Here is a 20,881-nt window from a genome sequence, read left to right as displayed (position 1 = left end):
TAGAATATTGCAGAGCTAAGGTAGCTAGCCCCGCCCACACCACAGCTTTCTATGTGCATTGTCTATTGACAATAAATGGCCAATCAGTGCTGGGGGCGTGGTCGGACTAGCTCTCACTTGGGCACTAGTTCGGGCACTGATAATCTCCTGGAAGCTGTCACTAGGTTTGGCCAATGACAGATACGATCATCACCTTTCAGGGCTGATATACAGCATTCTATAATGCTGTATATCTGCCCCCAACCCGACCTGCAGGATTAGAAAAATATCTTTTATTATACTCACCTGTGGGTGGTAAAGTCCGATGGGCATCTTGGTCCAGCGCCTCCCTTCTTCTTGCGATGCCGCCCTCCTGCTTGCTTCATGTGGATGACATGTCTCCTCAGCACCGCGTCCATACGCAGGCATACTTCTCTGCCCTGTTGAGGGCAGAGCAAAGTACTGCAGTGCGCAGGCATCGGGAACCATCAAATAACCCCAGGTGCTTGCACACTGCAGTATTTTGCTCTGCCCTTAACAGGGTAGAGAAGTACGCCTGCACAGGAGCGCTGTGATGAGGAGACTGTGTGGATGATGAAGGGAAGCAGGAGGATGGGTATCGTAAACAGATGAGAGGCACTGGACCAAGAAGAGCAATGCCCATTGGACTGGACCCTCCCCCCCCAGGTGAGTATCATAAAAGTTATTTTTCTTCACTTACAGGTCGGGTTTGGGGCAGAGATGAAGCATTATAGAATGCTGTATATCAGCCCTGAAAGGTGATGGCCGGGTCTCTCTTATCAGCCAAACCTCGTGACAGGTTCCCTTTAAACACTCATTCTATTGAAACGGCAACACACAGCATAATAAGTGAGCCATATCTGAAATCAGTGTCTCAGTCACTACCAAATGCTGCCCTCAGATTACATAGAAAATCATGCTGACACATTACTTTTAAAGTCAGTTTCAAAAGATTTATCAACTCAACATTTGGCTAGAATCTATACTGAGTATTGGTAAAAAAAATGTATGATTGGTTGGGGTCAGACCACTAGGACCTCTTGAGAAAAAGTGATACACCTGACCCCCTGTGTGAATGGAGTGGTAATGCATATAAGTGACAACCCACCATTAATGTATATAGAAGCTGTAGTCACACAAGTGCAGCATTACTTACTAAAACCCCTAGAAGTAAATGCAGTGGACGGCACAATTCTGCTTTTTTTTTATACATGGGAGACTTCTCAGTTTTGTTGTTAGTCCCTATATTTGGATTTCAAGTGATCATACATTTATCATCAACCCTATGGATAAGTGATAAATGCTGTTCATGGGATAACCACTTTAAAATGTTGTCTCATCATAAAAAAGTGCTGAAATATTTCTATGCAAAATCAGAAAAAAAACTATCAAAGAGAATATCAAAGTGGCACACTACTACAACCATATTGTTGATTGGAGGAAATTGCAGGTCAAACTGGTGTAATTTTCTAGCAAAATAGCACCAATTGCTATAATCATAACATAGTTATTCGGAAGTTGAACGACTTTTTATATCACTCTTTTAATTTCTTCTTAATGTAAACATTTTTGTTCAGATCCATTCTATTCCTGGAAAAAAAAGTAGACCATTTATTTTTTTTATCCTCGACAACCCCCTTAACGAAACCCTATCTATTGTCCTGAAACATGGCATCATGTATAAAGTAAGTTCTCACTTCTAAGCTCATAATATGGTTTGTCGAAGGTTCAATCATTTTTTTTCAGTTTAGGGTGTGGTTTGCCGGTCTTGAAAGGTTTTGAAAACTTTTTTTGCTTTAAGCCAAAAAAAAGTTGAGTCTGCTTTTGCCGAAAACTCTTTGTTGTAAGCTTCAGTGTGCAGATGTTTCATCTCCTACTAACACTTTCTCTTTTGTCATTATACCAAACGGATTTCTTTTATTAAAATCATTTATAACAAAGGATCAGAAGTGTGTGTTCTTCAATTATTGATTTGTTGCATGTCTATTCTAGGGGAAAGTCAGATGAAGATCAGAATGAATATATTTATAGCTTGCATCTCTCCTTTAGGATGTAATCCATCTTCGTTAAATCCAGTAAAAGTGATAGATGGTATTTGGCAGTGTAATGATGTGATCGCTCTTCCATCGCCTGTGAAAATCATAAGATATTGTCCTGTGTTGTGTAGATATTTAATCAGCTGGTAGGGGTTGCTATTACTGATGTAAGATGAGATGTCAGAACAGGTGAATACACTGACTATTAATTTCATATTAGCTAAGCATTTATTACACTGTCCTAAAACTTTGTAATTGATTTAAGAGCTTATGCTGCATAAGAAAGTGCACGGAGACTTTATGGCTCCTTTTTACAGAGCTATGTAGCCTCCATGCACTGCTGTTAAACTTCATATGTGAATAGCACAGTATAGTACATACAGAGAGATGAAACATGGCGTGAAATCAAACAGAAAAATTAAGAGGTTCGTTAAGGTATGGTAAAGGTAATTTACTTTGCAGTGCTAGAATGGTGCAACTAATCTATGTTCCCTGCCCCTAGTATTATACACACCAGGAGCCATCTTCTTCTGTTCTGTGAACCTTTCCAGTTAGTCTTTTGCAGTTTTTGAAATACCGGATATATTGCTATGTATAATAAAAAAAACCTATCAATCAAAGAGAACAAGTGGCACACTACTACGACCATATTTTTGATTAGTGGAAATCACAGCTCAAATTTGTTTAATTTTCTAGCGAAATGCCACCGATTGTTTTAGTCATTGGATAGGATAGTCAGAAGTTGTATAACTTTTTAATATCAGCTTTTTAATTTCTTGTTGTCATTGAATGGTAACATTTTTGTTCAGATTTATTCCATTCCTGAAAATCAAAAAAGTAGACTTTTTATTTATCCTGGACAACCCCCTTAACGAAATTATTTTCATTCTACTGAAATATAGCGTCATGTATAGAGTGAGTTCCAAATTCCATCCACACAATATGGTTTGTGAAATGTTACCTTTTTTTTTCAGTTTAAAGTGGAGTTTTGCCGGTCTTTTTATGAAAAGATTTTAAAAACTTTTGATGAGCGATCCGGAAGTCACAATTCAACGTAAGCCTATGAAAGCTAGTACAAAGCCAGAACGAGGCTCTTTTAGACTGATATTGAGAGCTTGTGACCAATACCTCTGACTTCCAGTCAGTCAGATATTGCAGTTATAAGATGGCGGCATGGGCCCGGATAGGCTGGTAAATATAATACAGGGTCAGGGAGGTTAGATTGCTTGCACCACTCCAGCACTGCCATAAAAACTAACTATCCGTCAGCATGTTCCCGGGTGCAAAAAATTGTGGTGCGGTCAGGAACACATCGACGGATACCCACTACAGTGCAGGAGCTGTTCTTAAACATTTCAACCCCGCACTGTCTTCACTCTTCACCATACCAGACTGTGGCATTGGGAGCACACCGACAGATTACCCCTTACAGATACCCTTGATAAAGGCAATGATGCAGAAATGTTGGATGGATTGATGTCTGTATATCCTATTTTGCCGGCTGTGAATTAAAATTGAATTTAATTAAAAATTAAAAATTGTAATAATTTTGAAATAGAACTTTTTTGTGACTTATTGAGTGCCGAAGGTCATCGTTCTATATTATATTACTTCATTTTCCTTCGAGCACCATCCTTGCATTTAGAGTGCACCACTTTTGATCGATTTGGCTATGCTGCCTTATTAACACGAAAACAAAATCAAAGTCTTAAAAATATCAAATATGCTCCCTCTTATGTGCATCCTCATAGTTGATCAGTGAAGAACATGTTCCAGTTTCAAAGTATTCAGAAATTTGGAGCTTACGTCTCCTTGTTCTTTTCGTGGCAGTTTGAGGTCCTGTTGATGAGCACAATGACAAATGTTTTTATAGCACATTTAAATTTAAGGCAAACTGTTCAAGTTAAGGCTGTTTTTGGTATTAGCGGTCTGATTTATCGCTTTACTGGAGAAGTACATTCCCTCCAACCATTGCACACTTCTATTAGTAAGGCAGCAAAGTATTACAGTGAAAGCAAGGGAAGTACAATATCAGAATAATATTAATATTAAAAATTATAATATACAAATTATTATAAAAGACAGATCAGCATAGAATCATAGAATGTTAGAGTTGGAAGGGACCTCCAGGGTCATCGTGTCCAACCCCCTGCTCAATGCAGGAGTCACTAAACCATCTCAGACAGATGTCTGTCCAGCCTCTGTTTGAAGACTTCCATTGCAGGAAAGCTCACCACCTCTTGTGGCTGCCTGTTCCACTCATTGATCCCCCTCACTCTCAAAAAGTTTTTTTTCTAATATCTAATCTGTATCTACTCCCTTTCCATTTCATTCCATTGCTTCCTGTGTTTCCATGTGAAAATGAGAATAATGATGATCCCTCTACACACGTCTAATAGTCAATGTCAATGTTAAAAGACAACTTTTTTGGATCTCTCTTTTTTTAATACCTTTCATTATCTGAATCTTAGAAAATAGAGAAGACAGTCGTTTTTTCTTGAATTACAGTATCAAAGGATATGCATCATCCATAAGATAAAGTAACATCTGTTTCATCTCTGTGGTGGTACAAGTGGCTTCTTGCTGACTTGGCATGAAAGTATCAGCGGATGAAAATCTGTCAAAGTCATTTTGTAAGAGAGGTTTAGGAAGTGTCAGGAATAATGAATCTGTGCTTCGGAGATACATTCAGGTCTTGGACTTGCTCATTCAGTTATGAACTGTTGAGATGAAGGTCACTTACTTTGTGGATATGCTTTCAGAAGAAGTGCTAAGATAACAAATTTGTGTTAAGTTCTGCCCTCCCGTGTCATTATATTAATAAATGTCAGGTGTTTTAGTTGCAAAAAATACTAAGACCTTTAGAGAAATGTTCTCCTTTGCATTATTAATATCCTGAAATCCGATGCCTTTCATCAAGAACGATTGCTGTTGAATCTTAAGAAAAACTAAGCTGATGAAATTAATTTAGTAAATAACTACAATACGATGACTATAAATAGGGTACAGAGTTGTGATTGATTCAATGAAAGTCTACCTATCATTGTATCACTTGGAATAATTCAATACAATATGTCAATAAATAAAAAATGTTATATTTTAATTATAAGGGTTAAGTTCCTTATTTCTCATCTTCTAGCAGTATTACGTTACCCAACTCTTTCCTGCAGACCTTTTATATAAATTATCACACAAAAAGGGAAAATTCCAATTGGAAGAAACCCAACAGAGTATTTTTAGAAAATTATAAATTTATTTAAACACTAAAATCCACAATTATATAGCAAGGTAAAGCTGACCAAGCCTCCAAGACGATCTTCGTCAGAAGGTCCAGGGAATGAAGAAAAATAAAGTGGCACTCACCCAATATTGCTATATGAAAAATGTCCTTTATTCAGAGTATACACTCACAGACATCGGGTGGAGAGGCGGCTTGGTAGGAAGGGAGGTGCAAGAGGAGGCAAGAGGACGACGGCCGTCGTCCTCTTGCCTCCTCTTGCACCTCCCTTCCTACCAAGCCGCCTCTCCACCCGATGTCTGTGAGTGTATACTCTGAATAAAGGACATTTTTCATATAGCAATATTGGGTGAGTGCCACTTTATTTTTCTTCATTCCCTGGATCTTCATTGCTTTTTTGTTGAGCACCACCCTAATGCTTTTGATTACCGCATGCCACAGTGGTTCTAAATTGAGTCTCCATTTTCCAGCGCTGTTTGTTTGACAGTCTAGGCATACCCCACGTTATACCATATTCGTGGAGGAAACACTTGGTGCCATTCTATCTTTACTTTTACATTTTTGCTTCGTCAGAAGGTGTGAGGCCTCCTGACGAAGATCAGCGAAACGTGCGTTGAGGCGGCAGGCTGGGGTCTTGGTCTCACACAACATATAGGCAATATGAACATTCTTATTGAATAGTTTACAGAGCAGTTCTACATTGTGTACTCTCTCTTGCTTAGCACCTTTTGCATCTTGCACTATTGCACTTTATTCTTATGGACTATCCTTGCATTTATTAGGCTAATTTTTATGCCATTTATATCTGTGCTGTTTATTATAATGGGTATTTTTTTGCATATGCACCTATATATGTTCTTATTACCCTGATTTGGTGCCTATTCTGACTGTGCAGGCGCCATTACCTGTTATCATGTGGTGAATATTTACCTCCCCTATCCTGCTTGGTCAGCTTCACCTTGACATATAATTTTGGATTTTAGTGTTTAAAAAATTTTATAATTTTATAAAAATACTCTATTGGGTTTCTTCTGATTGGAATTTTCCCTTTTTGTGTGATACGGATTATTTGAGTTGGAGAGTTATGGTAGATTATTTGGTGGAATTCTGTGTTCCTTTTATATAAATCCAACAATCTTTTTCAGTCCACAAAGATCCAACTACTGTGTAAGAATACAATTTTGCAATGCTATAGGTCAGGGGTTGGGTGAAAGGTGGTGATAAGAAGGAGTTGCAGCAGAATCTCTACCGTAGTGTTAATGCAAGACTATAAGAAAAGAAGGGTGAGGAGGGAGATTTGGTCCTTTCTTTGTGCTTTTGTCTGTATGTACTTTAAAGTCATTTATATCTGATGTAAATGCTGATGTTCTCCTGAAACTGGAGATGTCCATATTTTGTTGCTTCGTCTCACTTTTCCTGAGGTATGGCTCCCCTTTCAATATTTTTTATATAAGAATTTAGCCTTTTAGCCAACTGGATGTAGAAAACGGGGAAATTTACACAAGGTAAAAATGTACGTATTTATTTCAAGTAACAGAACTTCTGTAAATGAATAGGCTGACATGCAACAATGTACAGATGTGCTCTTTCTTACTTTTTCTCTTAGCTTGAGATATCCCTAGTTGATGGCCTGAGATGACCTGTTTTGAAAAAAAAAACAATAATTTCATGATACTTTGTCAGGAGATGTTTGTTCTATGTGTCAATATGTATTCTTCCTTACAATTCATCTTGGACCAACATATCCAGAGATGAAAGGTAAGGAAGAACAAATAGAATAAATATCTCCTGGCAAAGTATTGGCAAATTATTGTTTGTTTGTTTTTTCAAAAGCCAAGAGAAAAAGGTAATTGGTCTAAGACAATCAAATTTGAGCAAATTAAATAATGAAACTCTTTCTGAAGGTGTTTATGCTACAGGTGTCTCTTTAAGGTATGTTCAAACTTTATAGATTTTGTCTAGATTTCTGTTCAACAGTTCTAACTGCAATGCGCTTATATGGAGTCGGTCAGAAGGATCAAACCTCTTAAGCCTTCTATATGGTCTTAGAAAGTTGAACAAAATGGTACCTTGATATCTGCGATCTTATGTTTTATTCCATAGCAATCCATATTTTTCTTAAAAAATATAAATGATCTGTTAAGATCTATGGGCTCGACATAGATCTCTACAAAAATCTACCTACAGAGCTTATTCCAAAATAAAAGGGGAGTTACTAGTGTGAGACATGTATTGACTGACAGTCTACTCCCCCAATCTACACGTCGCACACAGGTAATGTCCCTTTTCACTTATAATAAGCTCTGAAGGCAAATTCTCAGGGAGATTTCTGTCCAGCCCATAGATCTTAACAGCTCATTTGCATTTTTTAAAAATTTTTCTGGAATAATACATCAGATCACAGATATCAAGGTATCATTTTATTAAAACTTTCTATGACCTCCATGTCCATGTAGATGTCTTAGGAGGGTTGATTCTACTAACAAATTCCCTTTAAGTAGGACTTTTCATGCCCAGTTGGCTTGTCCCCAAAAAGATAGGCTTAATAATATCTGTAATGTGGATCATGCAATACACAGCATATTCATTATTCATGTGAAATCCTAGGTGAAAAGCCACTGATTAGCTCTATATTAAACTTCAATAGAGATAAACCGTGTGTGAATATGCATTCAACTCCAAAGAATGAAATTGAGTTTTATGGATATTATTGAAAATCTTAACAGTTTTTTTATTGCAAATCCTGACTGGGAAAACATGGCCTTAGGGTGCTTTCACACTGCGTTACGGCACCTGTTTGTTGGTATTTTCAGAGCTTATGTCCGGACCTACTACAAAACGGGATTTGGGCGCATGCGCTGAAGGGGCCATAGACTATAACGGTGCCGACAGAGAGAACGTGTGCTCTGTCGTTCATCATTTTTGGACATGTATGCCTAGTGGAGACGGACACCCAGATGCAGTCTACAACTTCTGACTATCCACCACCACTAAGCATACACTTCTGAAAATGTTGCACAACAGATCACATGTTTGCTGGGTCGGCACCATTATAGTCTATAGCCCCTTCGGTGCATATGTCCAAATCCCGTTTTGCTGGGGGTTTGGATGTAAACTCCGATGGGAGCAATGAACGGGGTGTCAGAATGCAATGCTGAAGCAAGATGGGACAAAAGAGGGGGCATCTGATTACACCAAGCAAAAACATTACAGTGGGACAAATGGCCAACTCAGAAAACATAGGGAAAAAATTAAAAATGTATAAACACAGAAATAATACATTTTTATTATACTGAAGTAGCTATGAACATTAAGACAATTCATTATGTCTGCTGGACTAATAGTAAAATGATAGAATTTCTTCAAGCTGAAAAATTAAAAACTTTCATTAAATGCATAATATCATAACCCAAGTATAACGTACAATATACACCTTCATAAATGTCTTTCAGTTTTTTAGAATTATAATGGGTGCAAGCCAATATATTTTTAAGAACATGAATAATTATAAAATTTGATTCGGAATTTGTTACGGTTGACGCAACTTATAGCAGACTTATTCAGTTTGCAAATTTAATGTCTTCTTTTTTAGGAATTTTGGCACAGTTGAGACCAAATGGAGATATCACTAATGAAATATTACAAGACTACCTTAGATTGTCTAACAGCACGAGATAATCTAATTTTTCTATGGTGTTTACTTGACAGATGTGGGCTCTGTGGAAGGTCTGGCTTATCACCGAGCATGGGATACTCTCTACTGGACAAGCTCTACTACCTCATCCATCACACGCCATACTGTGGACCAGAGTCGGAGAGGGGCCTTCAACAGGCAGGCTGTTATCACCATGTCTGAAGATGACCACCCCCACGTTCTAGCACTGGATGAATGCCAAAAGTATGCAAATTATTTCAGACTTATGTAATTTATGGCATACAACTTTAGCTTAACTGCTTGATTCTGTCCTCTGACAGATGTTTCTCCAGATACAAGAGCAATTTAGAGGATATTTACACTTAACCTTTTCCCGGAGAATGCATATTTATAGCAATTGGACAATTAACGTCTTCCAGGAGTAGAAAAAGGCTGGTTATTTATGTTACGTTATGCCTTGTTCTCTACTGAGAACTTGAATCCAAACTTTGAATTGACCTTGTATAATCTGTTCTGAACAAGAGCGTCAAATAATAGAAAAATATCATGTAGCACAATGCTAGAATTGTTTTATGCTATTTGGGGAAGATTACCTCATTGCCATTAACCATAATAGTTTCCTTACAACAAGTATTTAGGCAAGTGAGACTGAGCTTATATCAGACACATCAATGGACAATTACATCAATAAAACGTCCTCACGCATAATCATCCTATGCCATTTACTGGACTCTGCAAAGGAAGGGAACACTGAGAATCCTTAAAATAAATAAAGTTTCTTAAATGCAAGTAATATATGGTGCGTATATATATATATATATATATATATATATATATATATATATATAGAATGTATGTAAAGTTTTAAAATAAAGATACCTCATAACAGGGGGACCCAAAAAATAGATATACTCATAAAATGTATGATAAATTAGGCTTATTGATATTATAAGAAGATAGGAGCTCACATACAAGTTCTGATTCTATTCTCTAGAGTGTAGCAACCTAGTACTTGTGTCTGTGATATAAATCATCATGAGAAGCTCTAGAGAGGGACAGTAGTGCACACAAAATAGGACAATACCGTCTGGTAAGGGATAGGTATAATTGATGGCAGCACTCACCCAAAGGTGCTGTGTGCAGGCATTAGGTATTGATAAAAACTGTTTTGGAATCCCAAGGCTCTTCATTCCCACAGCATAGCGCACCTTAAATGTACCAGCTTCCATTTTTGCCATATAAATCATTATCTATCGAACAGTAATAGTCTTGGATATGCTAATAATGCCTAGTAAAAACCTGCTTGAGTCACAAATACGAGATGGGTCCAGAGTCCCTCCACCTTGTCCCGTTTCTCTGTTCTTCAGGTAACATCTAAGCTTATATATATACTAGATGGTGGCCCGATTCTAACACATCGGGTATTCTAGAATATGGATGTAGTTTATTTATGAAGTTTTCAGAATAATGCAATTTATACACAGGATTTGGCCGGTCGGGAGCGACCAATTAACGAAGCGTGGTTCAAATTCTGTGCCAATTCGCGGCTGGACTGCGCCTGCCGCTGATTGGTCAAGCCCGGCTGCAAACAATCAGTGAAGCTAGGGCCGGATCCAGGTTTTTGAGGGCCCGGGCAAAAGAGTCTCAGTGGGCCCCCCTCTTTAACACATACCATGATTCATGAAGTACAGATACAGCAGAGATATAGCACAACCAAGTAGCATATAACACAGCCCACATAGTATATAACACAGCCCACGTAGTATATAACACAGCCCACGTAGTATATAACACAGCCCACATAGTATATAACTCAGCCCGCGTAGTATATAGCACAGCCCATGTAGTATATAGCACAGTTCAAGTAGTATATTGCCCAGCCACGTAGTATATAGCACAGCCCCCGTAGTATATAGCACAAACACATAGTATATTGCCTAGCCACATAATATATTGCCCAGCCACATAATATATTCCACAGCCAAGTAATATATTCCACAGCCACGAAGTATATAGCACAGCCACGTAGTATATAGCACAGAGACATACTATATAACACAACCATGCAGTATATAACACAGGCCACGTGGTATAGAGCACAGCGATGTAGTATATTGCCCAGCCACTTAATATATACCACAGCCATGTAGTATATAGCACAGAGACGTAGTATATAACACAGCCCACGCAGTATATAACACAGCCCACGTAGTATATAGCACAGAGACACAGTATTTAACACAGCTCATGCAGTATATAACACAGCTCACATAGTACAAGAATATAACTACTATAATTGTTGCCCCTACGTACAAGAATAAAACTGCTATAATATTCCCTTATGTGCAACAATAAAATTACTATATTACTGACCATATGTACAAGAATATAGCTACTATCATACTGCCCCTATGTACAAGTATAAAACTACTATAGTACTGCCCCTATGTACAAGAATATAACTACTATAATCCTGTCTTATGTATAAGAACATAACTACTATAATACTGCTCCCTATGTACAAGAATATAACTACTATAATACTGCCATTATGTACAGGAATAAAACTACTATGATAATGCTCCCTATGTACAAGAATATAACTACTACAATACTGCTTCCTATATACAAGAATATAACTACTATAATACTGCCCCTATGTACAAGAATATAACTACTATAATACTGCCCCTATGTACAAGAATATAACTACTATAATACTGCCCTATGTACAAGAATATAACTACTATGATGCTGCCCCTATGTACAAGAATATAACTACTATAACACTGCTCTTATGTATAAGAATATAACTACTATAATACTGCCCCTATGAACAAGAATATAACTACTATAATACTGCCTCCTATATACAGGAATATCACTACTATAGTACTGCCCCTATGTACAAGAATATTACTACTATAATACTGCTCCTATGTACAAGAACATAACTACTATAATACTGCCCCTATGTACAAGAATATAACTACTATAACACTGCTCTTATTTATAAGAATATTACTACTATAATACTGCTCCTATGTACAAGAATATAACTACTATAATACTGCCCCATGTACAAGAATATAACTACTATAATACTGCTCTTATGTATAAGAATATAAGTACTATAATACTGCCCCTATGCACAAGAATATAGCTACTATAGTACTGCCTCTATGTACAAGAATATTACTACTATAATACTGCTCCTATGCACAAGAATATAACTACTATAGTATTGCCCCTGTGTACAAGATTATAACTACTATAATATTGCTCTTATGTACAAGAATATAACTACTATAGTATTGCCCCTATGTACAAGATTATAACTACTATTATACTGCTTCTATGTACAGGAATATAACTACTATAATACTGCCCCCTATGTACAAGAATATAACTACTATAATACTGCCCCTATGTACAAGAATATGACTACTATAATACTGCTCCCTATGTACAAGAATACAACTACTATACTACTGTCCTCTATGTACAAGAATATAAATACTATAATACTGCTCTTATGTACAAGAATTTAACTACTATAATACTGCTCCTATGTACAGGAATATAACTACTATGATACTGCCCCCTATGTACAAGAATATAACTACTATAATACTGTTCCTATGTACAAGAATATAACTACTATAATACTGCCCCTATGTACAAGAATATAACTACTATAATACTGCTCCTATGTACAAGAATATGACTGTTATAATACTGCTCCTATGTACAGGAATATAACTACTATAATACTGCCCCTATGTACAAGAATATAACTACTATAATACTGCTCCTATGTACAAGAATATAACTACTATAATACTGCCCCTATGTACAAGAATATAACTACTATAATACTGCTCCTATGTACAAGAATATAACTACTGTAATACTGCCCCTATGTACAAGAATATGACTGTTATAATACTGCTCCTATGTACAAGAATATAACTGCCATAATACTGCCCCTTACGCAATAATATAACTACTATAATACTGCTTAATACTATGTTTAAGCTTGGTTCTCTCCTGTAAGACTTATCCCTATGAACAAAATTATTAATAATATAAATATATATATTTACTGGAATGAAGAATTTTTACATGTAAAGTAATTACATTTCTTCACATCATCGTCTTTCTGATTCCCCTTTCAAGCGTGCTGATATATTTGCATGCCTGTGAGTCGTATATGTTCACATGCTTCAATACGTATATTCACTGTGCAGTCAACAAACTATGATTACCATAAGAGAAGAAGAACTGTGGGAAGGATAGATATCCAGGGAAGGTCTCCAAGGAATCCTAATTGCATCAATTTTTTAAGGGTTTCCCAGAAGCCATGTCAGCTCTTTTGCCCTATTAGTGTAGAAGCTAATGATGCGTTGTCACTTTTATCATGTACAGAAGACTCATATGTTTGTCAAAGACTAATCATGTCCATCCTTCCAAGCAAGACATCTCTTCATTTAGTCTAATGTTATTCTTGGCAGTAAAACAAATGTGAAGTTTAGGGTCATTCATCATGTAACATATAGTGGAGCGCTCTATATCCCCGTGAGGACTAAGCAAATAGACCTATTTGCAACATTCCGATGACTAAATTGTAAATTATAGCTGTTCTCAATGTTTGAAATGTATCTGTCGATTATAGGAATACATGGTTGGCAATTCAATGGGAAATGGTATCTCCAAGGCATTAAGGTCACCATCGAATGTCACCATCATCTTGTGAATTCCATACTCATAAATATGGATATGCTCTTCTAATGGCCAGGACCCTGAGACCACTATTTGTAACCCTTTTATCACTTGGCAATTTTTCTTTTTTATGCTTTTATTTTTTCTTCATCGTCTTCTTCCAAGAACCGGAACTTTTCTTTTTTTTTTATTTAGAAGGACTCGTCTGTTTTAGTTTCGAATTGCACCATATATTTTAGCATATAGTGTACTGAAAATGAGAAAAAAAGTATCCAGATGGGGTAAAAATTATGTCAATGATTTTTAGGCTTTGTTTATATGGCGTTCATTGTGCCGTAAATGAGATCTGGCATCATGATATTTTAGATCATTATGATTACGGTGATGTTTCAATATTTTCTGTACATTTTTTGAGACCCGTAACTTTTTTTTATTTTTTTGTCGATGGAGCTGCATGAGACCTTTTATGAGCAGAACTGTAGTTTTATTGGTACCATTTTCAGGTGCATGGAACATTTTGATTGATTTTTTTGTTTCCTTGTGTGGTGATCAAATAAGCATTTCTTGTGTTTTGATTATTTTTCTTTTAATGATGCACCAATACTGAACATGCCTATTTTTTATTTTTAAAAAGTCCGTTTTTCAGATTTGAAAAAGGGGGGTAATTTGAACCCCTTCACGACCATGGGATTTTCCATTTTTGCATTTTCGTTTTTTGGTACTCTTCTTCCCTAACACATAATTTTTCTAATTTTTCTCTCAATATGGCCAGGTGAGGGTTTATGTTTTTAGCTGGACGATTTGTATTTTTGAAAGATTCCATTGATTTTACCAGATAGTGTGCTGGAAAGCAGTAAAATCCAAGTGCTGTGAAATTGCAAAAAAAAAAATGCAATTCAATAATATTTTTTTTGTTTTTTACCATATTCACTAAATGATAAGACTGTTATTAGGATTCTCCAGGTCATTATGTTTGCAGACACCAAACATGTACTGTATAGGTAGTTTTTGATTTAAGTGACAAAAAAAATCCAAAGTTTGTTGAAAAAAAAATGGCGCCAATTTCCGAGACTCATTGGGACTCCATTTTTCAGGATCTGGGTGAGAGCTCACGTTCTTGCGCGCCGAGCTGATGTTTTTATTGATATCATTTTGAGGTCGATGCAATGTTTTGATCGACTCTTATTGCATTTTACTACTATGTTTCAGGGGCCAAACTGTAATTCTGGCATTTCAATTTTTTTCTCTTTACGCCATTTACTGATCAGTTTAATTTAGTTTATATTTTGATAGATCGTGCATTTCTGAATGCAGTGATACCAAATATGTGTATTTTTTTATTGTTTTATTTTGATTGGGGCAAAAGGGGGTAATTTTAACTTTAATTTTTTTTTATTCTTTAAATTTTTTTTAAAACATTTGTTTTCTACTTTTTACTTGCTTTAATAGTCCCTTTAGGAGACTTGAAGCTGCCATCATCCGAACGCTTGTCGCTTGTTCTACAAATAGCAGGGCTCAAGCCATGGCCCGCGTTCATAGGAGATCTGCAATGACAAGCACAGAGGTCTTCTTCTGCAGACACGCATCTCTCATGCCAACCCATTAGCGCCCCAACATCATGTGACATGTGCAGATGGATGGGTCTTATGATGCGTTTCCTGCACACTCAAGTTAAATGCCACTGACAGTGATTGACACTGGCATTTAACATGTTAACAGCCTTGGGTGCATTGCAATTCCAACCATGGCTGTTAGGGGCACGTGCTAGCTGATGAAATCAGCTGTCATGTGCCGGGAAAGATGCGGGCTCAGTGCAGGCGCCCGCATCAAATACAGCAACATGACCTATGACTTACCTATGAGTCATAGGTCGTAAAGGGGATAAATGTTATGGTTTTCTTTCTTTTCTATATTTTGTTTTTTACTTTTTTTTTTAAAATATTGTTTAGTCCTCCTGGGACTAAACTTGATCCTGCGATCCTTTGAGTGCATGTAATGCAATATACAGTACTGTACATTAGCAATGCAGAGTATAATGGCTTCAGCTGGGGCTTTCAGAAGGCTCCCGATTGCAATATTAAATAATTGACACCCTTTGATTTGATGTCAGAACTAAATGATTGAATAACAGTGATCGGAGCTACCGCAAAGATGTAGGACATGTTGGTAAATTCTATGTTGCAAAGGGGTTAAAGGGATTTTTCCTTCTTTGAAAACCTTTTTTTTAATTCACTGTTTTTTAATAAATAGTCTGAGCACACAAAACCAGTCTGCTGCAACTCTTACCATTTCCAAGGTGAGTTAATTTGAATTGCTGGACATCTTTTCCGTGTTTGATGGATAAAAATAGAAGCATCCATGAAAATAGAACAATGCACATGCATAATATTGGTAACAATTCCGGTAATTTTCATGCCTCACTCTGCTTTAATGCCCTCGGCATGTATTGCCAAATAGTGATCTTGATTCCTTTCTATTCACATTTTATAAGACTCTGTAAAAATGAATATGTCCAAATTAAATCTGTATTTTACAATTCACATTAAAATGTTCCTCTATTTTTCATTCCCAGTTTAATGTTTTGGACTAATTGGAATGAACAGCACCCAAGCATCATGAGATCCACCCTTTCTGGGAATAATGCCCAGGTCATTGTAAGCACGGATATTGTTACTCCAAATGGCTTAACCATTGATCACTCTGCTGAGAAACTCTACTACTCTGATGGCAGCCTGGGAAAGATAGAGAGATGCGAATACGATGGATCATACAGATACGTAAGTAAAAAGGTTCATTTTTCAACAAACGCACTATTCGCCGATTTGGTATAAATGAGGAATAGCTTTAAGTTTCTGGATTTCTGGAGCCTCCATGAAGAGTTCATTCTATTAGTGATATGCCATAAAAAATAAGTTGTCTACCTTTATTAAAATGTTATAATATTGGTTATATTTTCATGAAATGTTTTTTGTACTGTATTGATTTTTATTCGTTTCATATTCAAAATTGTTAAAAAATATCATTTTATAGCTTTGATGAATGTTTTGTTTTGTACATTTTTATATAGATTTTTGTTACATCATGAGTAGAGATAAGTGAATTTCCCAAAATAATTTTTTGTCATCAGATGTGATTCAGTGTAAAGTTAAATTTGTCAAAATGAAAATATCCATAAATAGATGTTTATTATACCTTGAATTGTTTCCAGTACCTAAAGCTTTGCAAACAATAGGCAGGAAAAGGGATAAAAAAATAATAACTTATATTCACTTGGCATAGGCCCGTCCCTCCCATGTCCTAGGTCCCTCCATAACCTACCTTAGGCCCGTCTCTCAAATGTCCTAGGTCCCTCCATCATCTGTCTTAAGCCAATGCCTCACATCTCCTGGGTCCCTCTATCACTTGTCCTAGGCATGTCCCTCATATGTACTAGGTCCCTCTATCACCTGTCCTAGGCCCATCCCAACTATGTCCTAGGTCCCTCCATCACCTGTCCTAAGCCCATCCCTCACATGTCCTAGGTGCCTCTATCACCTCTCCTAGGCCCATCCATACTATGTCCTAGGTCCCTCCATCATCTGTCCAAAGCTCATCCCTCACATGTCTTAGGTCCCTCATCATCTGTCTTAGGTCCATCCCTCACATGTCCTAGGTCCCTCTATTACCTGTCCTAGGCTTGTCCCTCACATTACCTGGGTCCCTCCATTACATGTCCTAGGCCTGTCCCTCACATGTCTTGGGCCCTCAATCACATGTCCTAGGCCTATCCCTCACAAGTCCATCAGCCACAGATCCATGCTGGTTTTTCCACTTGCTACCTCTAAGTAAGCACTCTTTGGTTCTTCTGCTGCTGGCAAGGACTTATTTGGTCACTTGGGGCATGATGCATGTCTTTGTGAGTCTTAGTCAGTACTATAAGATCTGAAGAGTGAAGTGTAACCACAGGAAGCTAGTGTAGCGCTCGATACGGATCTGCGACAGCAGAACATCTAAGGGTCAACCTAGAACAGGTGAGTATAAGGTTTTATTATTTATTAATCCCTTCTCAGCCCTATAAAATATAAAGAAAAAGTCAGGTGATTTGTTATGAATTCATGCACTCATCTCTTATTGGAGTGGAAAAAATTCAAAATTTAACTCTAGGATCAAATGTCCATGTAACTCACTTGGCCACTGGATGCCCCAAAGTGGCATTTGTCAATAACAAATCAATAGGCACCACCAGCTCATCACATCCTCGAGATGTGGTCATGTCAGCCAATTACATAGAAGGTTTTCCAAAACATTGACATATATATATATATATATATATATATATATATATATATATATATATATATATATATAGTATATACACACACACACAAACACACGTATATATGGGTCAATTCTTAGAAAAACCCATCAACACTTTTTTTTCCACCCAGTGTGATCCTGATGCTTTATACATCAATTGCGAAAGTTATAGACCTACTGCGACATTATCTGATGAATCATTCCACTTCTCATTCATACCTGAATATTGAAGCAATTTTTGTTAGCCTTGGGTGAGTTTTACTGATTTAGACCTGAAGGTCATTCCAGGGCGCACGGCTTGTAAGAAATGTGCAATGTAATATTAAATGACTTCCTAAGGCTCATAAGGTTTATACATACAATTCTTGAAGACACATTTATTCTAAGGAATTATTTAACTTTTTTTTTCTTTTTTAATTTTTAATTGCATTTACATTTATGTATAGTTAAAGTATTCAATCATTTTGATGCTTTTCTGTATCGTGTTTAATTTGGGGCATTTACAATCATAGTTTCTAAACAAAGGTCAAAAAAGGTATTAGCAGGCATTTGGGACATTGTTGGGTTCTTTTCATCTGGTTTAGTAATAGTGTCGGATAGGGTGAAGTGCTGGTTCATTGATGCGTTCTCTCAGGTCTCATTACTGTGCTAGCCTTGGGACTTTGATGCACAAAATCTTTTCTAAAAGGCGAGTCTCTGGTTTAATGTGACTTATAGGGAACCCGTCAGTTCTGAAATGAACTTTAAATGGATTATACCTTGTTGTAGGAGACTTAGTCCCTATTAACAAGCATACTAGCGCTTTACATGTTATGGAACAGTGCTTGAAAAAATAACTTTTAATTAATATGCAAAAGAGAAGGCTTCAGTACACCCCTGGTAAGCGAGCAATGCCAATGAGAAGTGGAGGAAGGGAACCAATATGCAAATGAGGAGGGATAATTTCTGGTATACGAACTTTTCTTATCTTTGACTCTGCAAAAACTCCTTGTGTTGCTTTTATTCATACTCGTCTGGACTATTGTAACTACTTATCGGTCTCCATCTTTCTAAACTCTCCCCTCTCCAGTCCATCCTGAATGCAGCAGCTAGTGTCATATTCCTGCCCATCCGTTACACTGATGCCGCCACCTTGTGCCAGTCACTGCACTAGTTACCCATCTGCTACAGAATACAATACAATGAAAGACAATTTACCAGGTACAATATGTGATCCACCAATTCAGTCCATAATAGACCAAAGTAGAAGACTACATAAACTTATCACTGCCATCCACAAAGCTCTCTGTAGTTTTGCACCACTCTACATCTCCTCCCTCATCTCTATTTATCACCCTACCTGTGCCATCCGTTCTGCTAATAACCTAAGACTAATATCCTTCATAATCCAATCACATCTCCAAGACTGTTCTCTTGCTGTGCCAATTCTCTGGAATGCGCAATCCAGGACACTTCTATTAATTCCCAATACCTACAATTTTAAGCGAGGCCTAAATACACATTTTCTTTAGACTGGCCAATCTCCTCACCTCAGTTATGTACCTATTCCTATTTCTCCCTTTATAAATAGTCCTCAAATCTGGTCCATTGTAGCATCTGTTCACGCTCCTACCATGTACTTAACAGCATTCTATAGGTGTACTATGCAGCGTTATGTGAATACCCTATTTATTATATTGACGCCTGGATCATGGAATACAATACAAGCACTTTTTACCACTTACCTTTCATGGTTCTCCTATTTCCTCATAGATTGTAGCTTATGAGCAGCAGGATCCTCACTCTTGGTATCTGTTGAATTATGTGTTAATTGGCAATGTCTTTATTGTCTGTACAAATCCTCTCTAAAATGCAAAATGCTGCGGAATATGTTGGTGCTATAGAAATAAAATTATTATTGCAAGGGTGCACCCTACTCTTGGCCAAAGCCTCCTTATTTGCATATGAATTGAAAGTTATTTTTTAAGGCATCGTACCAGTAAAGGCACATTCACATATTCAGCATTTGATCAGTATTTCACATCAGTATTTGTAAGTTAAGACCAGGAGTAGGTGAAAAATATAGAAGTGGTGGCGTGTTTCTATTTTACGTTTTCTCTGATTGTTCCACTCCTGGATTTGGCTACCAAACACTGATGGAAAATACTGACCAAATACTGAACGTGTGAACATGACCTAATAGTGCTAGTATGGCTGTTTTAGTGGCTAAGGCCCCTACAACACTATAAAGAACATTTAAAATGCGTTTTGGTTGTGGCGGATTCCCTCTAAACCAGAGTTTCCCAAACTCCGTCCCCAAGGCCCCCAACACGTCATGTTTACAGAATTTCTTCAGTATTGCGCAGGTGATGGAATTTTTATTAAGGCATCAGAACCTGCCACAGGTTCTCATCTGTGCAATACTAAGAAAATCCTGAAAGCATGTGTTGGGGGGCCATGAGGATGGGGTTTGGGAAACGCTGCTATAAACAGAAAAGATTCCCCATTAACAGGTCCCATATTTTTGGACATGTTCTATCCCTTTTTTTAATGCATAGCTCCTAAAAAAATGGAGACATGTCCAATTTTTATTTGATTTGCAGATCAAACTCTCCCTTTTAAGTAATTCAGTTGGCTTAAAAAATGGATAGCGCATGGCTGGGATCTGAATTGCATACGTGTACTGTTTGTTTTTTAAATTACTAGTGCTTGGGAAACAACTGTCTGTTTTTTTTAATTACTAGTGCTTTGGGAGCCTCCATTAGTTTTTTTTTTCCTCATACAAGAAAAATGCATTTCACTCAAATGGTATAATTGGACCCACAAACCAAAAACTAATTAAAATTGTATGCTGCAGATTGATGAAAATTCAACAGTTTTTTTTTTTGCATATGAAAAAAACTTGTGAGGCTTAATATTCACCAGATCAAACTGTTTCAGAGAAACGGGTCTAGA

The 20,881-nt window shown here is 37.0% G+C and overlaps 1 protein-coding gene across 1 annotated transcript in view; it reads left to right on the top strand.

Annotated features, from left to right (window-relative positions):
- Positions 1 to 20,881, top strand: part of LRP1B (LDL receptor related protein 1B) — a 1,659,362-nt gene that overhangs the window by 1,328,865 nt on the left and 309,616 nt on the right. Inside the window, exons 42-43 of the mRNA XM_069732880.1 lie at positions 8,983 to 9,172; positions 16,224 to 16,428. Of these exons, the coding sequence (XP_069588981.1) occupies positions 8,983 to 9,172; positions 16,224 to 16,428 (395 nt within the window). The remainder of the gene's footprint in view (positions 1 to 8,982; positions 9,173 to 16,223; positions 16,429 to 20,881) is intronic.

The sequence above is a fragment of the Ranitomeya imitator genome, chromosome 7 (genome assembly GCF_032444005.1).
Source record: "Ranitomeya imitator isolate aRanImi1 chromosome 7, aRanImi1.pri, whole genome shotgun sequence".
NCBI lineage: Eukaryota > Metazoa > Chordata > Amphibia > Anura > Dendrobatidae > Ranitomeya > Ranitomeya imitator.
This window is presented reverse-complemented; position numbering and strand designations above follow the sequence as displayed.